This window comes from Bison bison, unplaced genomic scaffold (genome assembly GCF_000754665.1).
Source record: "Bison bison bison isolate TAMUID 2011002044 unplaced genomic scaffold, Bison_UMD1.0 scf7180017856542, whole genome shotgun sequence".
Taxonomy (NCBI): domain Eukaryota; kingdom Metazoa; phylum Chordata; class Mammalia; order Artiodactyla; family Bovidae; genus Bison; species Bison bison.
In genome coordinates this window covers 19,243-30,505 of record NW_011487115.1, presented here as the reverse complement: position 1 = coordinate 30,505, position 11,263 = coordinate 19,243, and the positions used below count along the sequence as shown (strand labels likewise).

Here is an 11,263-nt window from a genome sequence, read left to right as displayed (position 1 = left end):
GCACGATACTGGATGCTTGGGGCTAGTGCACTGGGACGACCCAGAGTGATGGTATGGGGAGGGAGGAGGGAGGAGGGTTCAGGATGGGGAACACATGTATACCTGTGGCGGATTCATTTTGATATTTGGCAAAACTAATACAATTATATAAAGTTTAAAAAAAAAATAGATCACCTTCTCCAAATCTCCTCTAAGGGGCATGCTTAATGCCCTGCCAAATAGTGACTTGTTCAGCATCTTGATATTAGAATAAGTGAATGTAAGATAGCTTAACTCACTCCTACTGATCTACAATTGAGAACTAATGCCAATGACTTGGGGATAAATAGCATGCTCTCTGGGACCAGGAGTAGACTGAAGATTCCCAATAGGATTGTGGACTAATGATCATGGGCGATAGAAACAGTACTTTCTGGATCCTTAAGAATCCTAGGGAGAATTTTCACTTACAGCAAAATTGGGTTGGTGTCTAGAAATAAAGAAAGAAAGCCTGACAGTTTTGCAAACAGCCCAGACTCTAGGTCAAGGAAAATGCAAGAAGAGTGTTCTGAGTCATAGTTTCTACGTACATAAATGGTAGGTTAGAAATCCTGAGACTTTTCCCTGTTGTCTCTAGTAAAGGTTTTATATGATGGCTTTCTACTGCTATTCTGTCATCCTGCATAGAACCTCTCAATATTCTGGTCTGATTGTCATCTAAAGCACGAAGTTTATTTCTTTAATGTCCGATATGTCTTAATGATAGTGAGGTCAGTGTCCTGTTTCTCTTCTCATTCATTCTCTTCTGTAGGTATGAGAATCAGCGGTGAAAAGAGATCACTAACATCCATGGAATCCATGAACATGTCATATATGGACCCCAAAACAGTGACACTGATTGGTATCCCTGGACTGGAGCATGTGCAGTTTTGGATTGGGTTTTCCTTCTTTGCTGTGTGCCTAGTGGCTCTTGTGGGAAACATCATTTTACTGATAATTATCCCTACAGAATGCAGTCTGCACCAGCCCATGTACATCTTCTTGGCAGTGTTGGCAGCCACTGACATAGGACTCTGTGTAGCCATTGCTCTGAAACTGTTGGCTATCTTCTGGTTTGGCTTTTATTCCATGGCCTTTGATGCTTGCTTAGCCCAGCTGTTCTTCATCCATGCTTTGCAGGGCATGGAATCTGGAATCCTGTTGGCAATGGCCTTTGATCACTATGTTGCCATCTGTGATCCTCTGAGGCACACAACCACCCTTACACCTTTCCTCCTGGTTAGTATGGTGCTGGCTGTGGCAATCCGAGCAACAGTGCTCGTTGGCATTTTACCCATTCTACTCAAAAGACTGCACTTTTTCCAATCCATTGTAATTGCCCACTCTTACTGTGAGCACATGGCTGTGGTCAAGCTGGCTGCAGAGGACACCCATGTCAATAAAACATGTGGTCTTTTCGTAGGTTTCACAATTCTAGGATTTGACATGATTTTCATCCTCATTTCCTATATCCTTATTTTCCAGGCTGTTTTTCGTCTACACCAAAAGGAGGCACGGCTTAAAGCATTCAACACGTGTACAGCTCACATTTTTGTTTTCCTTGAGTTTTATATTCTTGCCTTTTTCTCCTTCTTCAGCCATCGGTTTGGACATGTTGTTCCCTCTACCCACATTCTTTTGTCCACCATCTACCTCCTTGTGCCACCTGCAGTCAAACCTATTGTCTATGGTGTGAAAAATAAGGTAATTTGCAAGTGTGTGGCATGGATATTTTTCCTCAATCATTGATAATAGCGGTGATCCATCAAATATTAAGATCATAGGAAGAATATTTTCATTTCCTAAAGATAGAGATGACATTGGCTAAACTCTGTGTATTCATTGTTAAAGACTTCACTTCATCATACTCAAACTTTTAGACATTTATTTCACAAACTACAGATAGAATAAAATAAAATCTCTTCAGGTTAATACTGATATTAGTTCTATTTAATAATTTTATTTCTAATTTCATTTTTATTGCTCTTTTAATTTTTATTTAATTTGTAATTATGTTATTTATTGATAGGACAATTCATTAATATTTTTCAATATTTACCTTTTGCAATATTTGTATTTTAAACTATAGTTACACCTTTAACCATTGTCTCTTCTGCAGCCCAGAATTTTGGCATTTTGTCTTAAAGTGCTGTAATATTCCAGTAACTAATAACAAACTGTCATTCATATCTTCCTGGCTTAAACTTTAAAAACACCAAATCAGAGTCCCTCATTTGGAGTAGCTTCTTGAGTCTACCTACATTCCTAATATATCTTACTAGATGAGAGCAGAGAATGTTGGTTACCGTCTAGGGTAGATATCCTAGTGCAACAGTCATAGCTAAAGGAGCTTTTGTCCAGGTTTACAGTTGCTACCACAGACTTTCTACTGGTGCCATTGACATCATTTCTGTTACCCCTAGAGCATCCCTCAAATCAAACTGCCACCTTAACCATTGTAAGCTAGCCTTGAAATCTGGCTGCCCTACCAAAACTCCAGTCTTCAAGCAAGCACAGAGAAATTCCTAGGTGATTCTCCATGAGTTGGAGCTTTCACAGAGTAAGAGACAATCAACCCACAGCTCAGTTTCATTTCCTATACTTCTGCCTAGCCCTGTGTTTGGCATCTAGATGTGTGTCTAAATTGTTGCATCTCCTGGGAAAGATTCACACAGTCTTAATAATGATAGGAGTCAAAGCCTGTTGACCTTTTTGTATATGGGCTTGCAGGTATTCTCACTCAAGGTCAGTCAGGTGGCATGGCTTGGTTTGGCCTATAATCATCATTTGCCCCAGTGGTATTATCATTCATATCAGTTCAGATATGGCTACATTCATGGGTAGGCTCATTTTAAGTCCAGAAGTGAAGAGAAATCTTTCTTCCAATACAGATATAATTTCACTCTAACTTTCATAAATTGTTCTTCTGGATTTGGATCCTTAAATGTGAGCAATAACCCAGACATGGTGATGGAAATTGTGCCATCTTTCTCAGTTCACCAGTTTAATCAGTTGCATACCTAAGGTTACTTTATACCACAGTGCACAGTACTGTTCTGTGCTAGCAAGGCACTCTTCCTGATCCATGGACACAAAGCTGGCATTCCTGCACTATTCAGATAATCAGCTGCTTCAATTCCATAGTGCAGTTACCTCTTAACTTGTACTGTCACAACAAGGCCTTGAACACAGACACAACCTTTACACTTCTAGCCATCCTGGGAATGTTCTTAATCTGAATCGATTCATCTAATCTCTTTCTCTAAGCCAGCCATATTGTTAGGTCAACCCATAACTCTGGTTAATGCTCAAAGTATTAAAAAACATTGTGTTTTCAAATATCCCTATGAAATGCAATTTACTTTACAACAATAACAGGATCCAATTGAAGATAATGTTATCCAGAATGTTCTAGGATCCCTCATGAATATTTTTTTCACAATCCTGAATGTAAAATATATCTTCCTTATACTTCTGAAATAGAGGTAGCACAAAAGTTGTCCCTCAAAAAGTCCCCGATTACTTGTACAATTAACAAGAACTAATACAAATTATGTCATGCCCTTAACAGATTTTTATCGAAGTATACATTCTGTCTTCTCAGTAAAGGGTACTTATATGTAGTTGGACACCTACAATGTAACTTAGCTCCAGGTCCTCAGAGAACTGATTAAAATTATGCATCTCTACTGCTAGTAGACCACACTATGTTCAAACAAAAATTTATACTAATTATGACAAAGTGGTATTGATACAAAGATTTTTTTTTAAATGACAAATGCAATAAATAAGAGGTCTAGAATGGACAGTTGTCTGAATATGACAAATATATCACACAGTGCAATAATGTTCTTTCCTTTTAATATATGCTGTTAAATTGAATATTCATATTTACTACTCTAAAGTTTAGTTCTAACAACAATACCACATACAAAGAGCATACTGCAGATTTATTTTAGATTTTAATAGAAAGGCCAAATAATAAACCTACAAGAAGAAAATATGGGAGGGAATGTATCCGTATTATATTAGGGTAAGCAAAGTTTTCTTAAAGAGTATTAAATAGGCCATTGGACTATGTTAAAATTAAGCTTTCTATATTCATCTAAAAGCACTACTAATTAAAGGAGAAAGATACAAGAAGATATATACATTAAATTGCACTGACTCCATTGATTACTCTGGTGAAAATTGATAATATATTCTTCAAACACAAGACTATAGTTATGTCTCCATTTATTTAGGTCTTTTAAAATTTTCTTTAAGTAGTGTTTTGTAGCTTTGAGTATATAAGTTTTACATATATTTTGATCTATTTTTTGAGTTATTATAAATGACATGCATCCATGCTAAGTCGTTTCAGTCATGTCAGACTCTGTGCAACCCTATGGACTGTAGCCCACCAGGCTTCTCTGTCCATGGGATTCTTCAGGCCAGAATACTGGAGTGGATTGCCATGCCCTCCTCCAGGGGATCTTCCCAACCCAAGGATCGAACCTGCATCTCTTAAGTCTCCTGTATTGCCAGCTAGGTTCTTTACCATTAGTGCCACCTAGGAAGGCCATTATAAATGACACTTATTTTTAAATTTTAGTTGCAGTTTTTCGTTGACTGAATTTTGTACATGGATCTTGATAAACATTATTTCCAGAAGATTTCCTTAAATTCCTTGGTATTTTCTATGGAAATAGCATGTCACTTGCAAAAAGGGATAATTTTATTTCTTTCCAATCTGAATGTCTTTTTTTTCTACCCTTAATGAATATACAAAGACTTCAAATATGATATTGGACAGAAGTGGTCAAAATGATTACCCTTACTTTGTTTCTGGTAATAGACACTACTTAATCTTCAATCATCACTTATATTGTTCTTTATCAACTTGAGAAAGTTTGCTTCTATTTCTAGTTAGCTAAAGTCTTTTTTTTATTCTGATTGGATATTAAAATATTTTCAAGTTATTTTTGTGTGTGTCAATAAAATTATATGACTTTGTTACATATTTTAATGTGGTGGGCTTCACTGTTTGAGTGTTCAATCATGCTTGCATTCTTGAGACAAATCCTACGTTTAGTGACATATTATTTGTCTTTATCTTGTAGGATTCGATTTACTAATGTATAGTTGAAGATTTTAACATCTATATTCATGAGTATTGATCTATAGCTTCTTTTCTTGTACAATTTTCATCTGGTTGTCATTATGAGCAAGTTTGGCCTCATAAAACAAGTTTGAAAGTTGTTTCCTTTCCCTCTTAGCTTCTAGATGATGTTGAAAGCAACTGGTGTTATTTCTTCCTTAAATATTTGATAAAATTCACTAAGATATAGATGTAGAAAAAAACAGATTATTTATTTATTCTTGAGTGTATTTTGAGTTTGTTCCTTTAACAAATTAATCTGTTTCATCTACATTGTCACATTTATGTGCATAGAATTGTTTGCAGTATTTCATTATCTCATTTTCCTATGTATAAGGTCAGTATTGATATGCCTTCTTTATTTTTTAGTTTTTGATGTTGGTGATTTCTCTGTGTCAATTAAGTTACAGATTTATGAAAGAACCAGGCTTTGGTTACATTAATTTTTTTAAATCTTTTGTTTTTAATTCAGTTTTTTTTAAATTTTATTTTTTAACTTTACAATATTGTATTGGTTTTGCCAATATTCATCAACATGAATCCCCATGTTCCCCGTCCTGAACCCTCCTCCCTCCCCGTACCATCCCTCTGGGTTGTCCCAGTTTTTATTTTTAGTATTTCTTTCCTTATATTGTTTTTTTATTTATTTTGGCTTCTGTTTTCCATATTTTTAAGATGGAAACATAATTTAGACATTGTTATTTTTTCTAATGTAAAAATTAATGCTATCATTTGCCATTAAGAACTAGCTTACCTACCATAGAAATTCTGGTTTCTTGTACTTTTATTTCATTACATTTGAAATATTTCCTAATTCTTTTTGACACTTCTTTGAGCTATGTATTACTTAGATACTCTTTAATTTTCAAATATTTTAGTATTATCTTTTTCTTGATATCATACAATTTTGTCATTGGCAATGAGTTTAACTGCATTAGGTCAGAGAACATATCAATATTTTGAATCATGTGCTAATTTTTCTTAACAATTGTATGTCCACTTAAAAAGAACATTTATTTTTGGTTGTTACACAGTCTTTTTATTTCAAATACTTTTGCTCATATTATTCATTCTCAGTTTCCAGTCAACTACATTTTTACTTTTGCCTTGGTTTCCAGGAAACTAGACCAGTCAAAGCAACAGCAGCAGTGGAGAAAGCAATATGTGGGCTTGTCTAGACATGAATAGTTGCAGACGAAATTTGAATATTCTCTAAGAAATGTTCAGATAGTAAGTAATATAGGGATAATCTCCATAGAATAATAAGAAAATGTGGGAGAAGCCTGAGACATTCTGCTTTTCTAAGAAGATATTTACATTTTATTTTACTTAAAGTATTACCCTTGACTCCAATCATTATATTATCTTTCATACGCCACCTGTTTAGAAATTTTGTTACCTGTGTCTCCAAGACATGTCTAAACCTAATTTTGCAAATTAATTTCAACCAACCTTATCCAAACCATTATCATCTCTTCTGAATTGCTGCAATATCCTACTAATTTGTCTTTATCTCTCAGTTTTCCTCAACTCCTACAAACTTTAACTGATTCTATAAATAGCAGTCAGAGAAACCCCATTAAGATTTAACTTAAATGCTGCCATTACCTTGCTCAAAATCATCTAATTATTTTCCATTTCATTCAATGATAACCCAGAATTCTTAGTACAAGCTATACATGGTCATGGTACAATACAATACCATTTTCTCTTTTATTTTCTACTGTTTTCCCCACATCACTACTCATCATCCCAGCCTCACTGTCCCCTCACCCCACACTTTTCTCCAACTAATGTGAACCTCCGATTTGCACATTAAACTGTCTATTGGGTATTAGCCTTAGAATATTTGGCATTCATCTTCAATTAACATATCCAAAACTATTTTTCTCCAGTGTTTCCCATATCACTAAGAGTAAATACATCCTTACAATTGCTTATGATAACATTTCCCAAATTCTTCTCTGTAACTCTTTCTTTTATATATCCCATTCAAATCAACAAATGCTATTCACTTTTCTACCAAAATATCCAGAACACATATTTATCTAATAACATTCTTGCAAACTATTATTTATTTCTTGGATATTTGTAATAACAATGTAGTATATTATTAGTTCAAAATATTCATTGAACCTGCCTGATAGAGCCTCTTACTGTTGGAGTGATATTTTTCAATCTTAGTGACATTAGTTTTCATCATGTGATTTGCATTGGCCAATATAAGATTTAACTGTGTTATTTATGAATGAAGATTTATAAGCCATAATTTAGTTTCAGAGTCTCTTTTTCTCTATGACACAATAGCAGTAGTTAATTATAATTGCATCACCTTCACAATAAGTTCCAGACTGAAGCAACAAAACTGAAAAATGAGTGAGAAATATATTTTTGTTGTTATTATTATAAGCCCATGTGAGTTGAGGAATTAATTTTAATATTACTTAGTTCATGTTATTTGATACAATAATGATAAATGATCCCTTTTCTCAACCATTTCCCCCTTTAGCCAAAGATCAAAATAACAATCAGAATTATCCTCTGAAAATACAGTTCAAACCTTACCTATTCGAAAACTACCCTGGGTTTCTCATTTTATTAAAAGTAACAGACTAACTCTTACATCTGTTTCAAGGGTACACATCCTCTAGACCCCTTTTATGTCTTAGAATATGCTTCTTACAAGTGATCCCTCCATTGTATATTTCTTTCTAGTTACCTCAGCTTTCTTACAGATAACAAAAAATGCAAGGTATGTGCAACTTCAGAGTCTTTTCATTTTGTGCTTTTGTTTCATTTTGTTTTGCCTGTAACATTATTCCCCAGATATTCAAGAGGCTCATATTCACCAAGCATTGGAACACATTATTGTAGATCACTTGCTCTCCAATTCCTGTGTCTCCTCAAAGACACTCTACATATAGAACACCATAAAGTAGCCACTAAAAAACTATAAGACTAATAATAAATGAAGTCAGTTCAATCAGAGGATGTTAAATCAATATAAAAAAATAAGTTACATTTCCAAAAGGTACAAACTATCCAAAAAAGATATTAAAAATCAACCCCATGAACAACAGTGCCAGCAAATTCCTTGGTGGCTCAGTAGTAAAGAATCCATCTGTCAAGGCAGGAGACACAGGTTCAATCACTGATTCAGAAAGATCCCACATGCCATGGCACAACTAAGCCTGTGTACCACAACTATTGAGCCAGTGCTCTACAGCCCAGAAGCCTCAGCCACTGAGTCTATGCGCTGCAACTACTGAAGCCTGTAAGCCCTAGAGCCAATGCTACACAGCAAGAGAAGCCACCGCAATGAGAAGCCCATGGACCACAACTAGAGAGTAGCCCCCACTCTCTGCAACTACAGAAAAGTCTGGGTAGCAATGAAGATGCAACACAGCCAAAAATAAATAAAATTATATATAAAAGCAATAGCATCAAAAACAATAAAATAGTAAGGAATATATATAACCAAGTAGATGAAAGGTAGGTACATTGAAAATTATAAAGCAATGATGAAAGAAACTGAAGAAGATACAAATAAGTGAAAAAAATATCCCATGCTGATAGAATGGAAGAAATAACACTGTTCAAAGATCCATAATATTCAAAGTGATCTTCAAGTTAAATGCAATCTTGCCTTTCAGATTTCCAGTGGAATTTTCACAGAAATAGAAATAAATAATCCTTAGATTTATATGGAAGTGCACAATTTCCTAATATTTTATAATTTATATAAAATTATATATAAAAGCAATAGCATCAAAAACAATAGAATAGTAAGGAATATATGTAACCAAGTAGATGAAAAAATATCAAAGCATTCTAGAGCAGGAAGAGCAAAACTGGAAGGATCATACTTCCTGATATCAAATATATTACAGAGCTACAATAATCAGAACAGTGTAGTACTGGCACAAATCAGAAATACAGACACATGAAAGAGGGCCCAGCAATAAACCCACCCATGTATAGGCAACTGATGTATGAGAAGAGAATCAAGAACAACATACCATGCGGAAAGCATTATCTTTTTGTTGGGAAGTGTAGTGTAAAATAGCCGTAAAAGGAGAAAGTCCTTGGGAAAATGGCGAAGGGCCAGAAGTACTCGGCTTTGCACTACGGACAGAAAGACATCTCCTGCCTTTGGTTATGCTCGGTGCCAAGAGTTAATAATAAATAGGGATGTTACTTGTGAGAGCAGGTTGTGGGAGAAGCCCATGAGTCATTTAGAGTGCGCTGTCCTTGAAATGTTTCTACTGATTATGTGTTAACTCTGTATGTGCTCTGCTGGCCGCATACTTTAAGCTCTTTGTTCCTGCTTCTATAAAAAAGCTTGACTGCAGAAATAAACCTGTCAGTCCTTGCAAGAGACTGTCCGAGTGTCATTCTTTCAGGTTCGTCACTTCCAAGTCCTGGGGAAAAAATCCACAACACTTTTCAATAAATGGTTTGGAGAAACTCTCCTACCTGATCCAGTGGCACTGCAGATATCAATCCACTCGCTTAGGGCATTTGCTATCTCTTGCATAAAGACATCCAATCTTTGCTGGTATTATCTCCAAATCAGCAACTCAGAAGCACCTTCAAAACCTGTTTCATCACTTAGTTAGGTATACAACTTCTGTGTCCTGTGGTATGTAAGAAGACCAGTGGATGCCATGGCCATGTGCCCACAGCTTTACTCCATTACTGTAAACTTTGTTTGATGTGATAGTTTATAAGGTCCTTTTCTTGCATATAAATTATTTTGTGAACACTGTTAGCTTTGCTGGCTGAGGTCCTGCAAGCAGAGAAGGTAATCTCATAAAGAAAACTGGCTGAATACATGTCAGTTCCAATCATGATGAATTGTATGTAGATCCTTTCAGAATGAAAGAGGTACAGTGTAATTAACGTGCTATTAAATGTCTGGATGGTCTTCTCAAAGGATGGAATTGTATCAGCTCTGTCTGGAAGGTAGGACACTCCGCAGTAGCAGTAGCAAGAGTAGCCTTTGTATGTGGGAACCCAAGGAATTGAGACCACGAAAAGCTCCATCTCTACTCCCAAGTCTACTGCAGACATTTGGCATTTGTTCTAGCACTGGAGGTGACCAGTGACAGATGATGACTGCCAGTCAATCCATCCTAATGGTTGTGCCATGTTCCTTCTGTGCTCAGTGCTCTCTGCTGAATATTAACGGTAAATGTAAACATCTTTACACTTGTGCCCTCTGCTTTGAGTTAACCACACGTTTCTTTCCCAGATTTTCTTTTGCCAAGGTTCCATTATTTCTCCACCCAGCCTTCTAACTAATTATTCTTTCAAAGTTCCTAGGAGTCTGTAGACATTTTTTACCTCAGGGCACTTTTTTTAACACAAAATGTATGACCAGGAATACCACTTGAAGCTATAACTATTGGGTGCACTTGCTGTAGTCAGATGTTCCAAATGCCAGGTGTATTTCCCTTTATTATTATCTCTCAGGGTCACTCTTGATCCTAATAGAGTGGTGCTATAGTACAGAGGCAGTCCATTTCAAGGTTGTACTGATATATGCACTCAGAAGTCAAATTTGACTTATTTTCTTTTCCTTCAGCTGGTCACAATAAACCATCCTGAGACAACAGATGTGACTTGGAGAAGTGATGGTACAAAAGTGATAGGTGACAGGGGCAAGTTGGAAACTGGTTTATGGTGATTACTTGTGTCCTCTGGCCCTGTTTGTACCTGGTCCAAAAGGTAGAATTTCCATCTTACAATGAACTGTGATGGGCCATATGACTTAGTTGATATGAGAGAATTTAGGTAATAATTTGTAGTCTGGACACAGAATCACATTTCATTCCATGGTCAAGTGCTCTGTACCTCAGGTACCTAACAAGGTCAAGTAAAATAACAAAAAAGAAAAATCTGTGTTAATTTCATGTTACAGTAACTCCTAGTTGGCTAAGGATTCTTTTCCAAATTGGTTTAGAAGTTTCTCCAAATAAATCATAAAATAGTGTTTATTTCCAAAATGAAGCACATGGGAAGGGAGATTCTTTTTCATAATGCCAAGTACGAAATATCTTCTTAAGACTCTTAGTCAGACTCATTATGATGGGGGGGTGGGTG

The 11,263-nt window shown here is 35.7% G+C and overlaps 1 protein-coding gene across 1 annotated transcript; it reads left to right on the top strand.

Moving 5' to 3' along the window:
• The first annotated feature begins 828 nt into the window (after window positions 1-828).
• Window positions 829-1,767, top strand: LOC105002786 (olfactory receptor 52A1-like). Its single transcript, XM_010859602.1, has one exon. It carries the CDS (start codon window positions 829-831, stop codon window positions 1,765-1,767), a length of 939 nt encoding a protein of 312 aa, XP_010857904.1.
• Window positions 1,768-11,263: the final 9,496 nt, after the last annotated feature.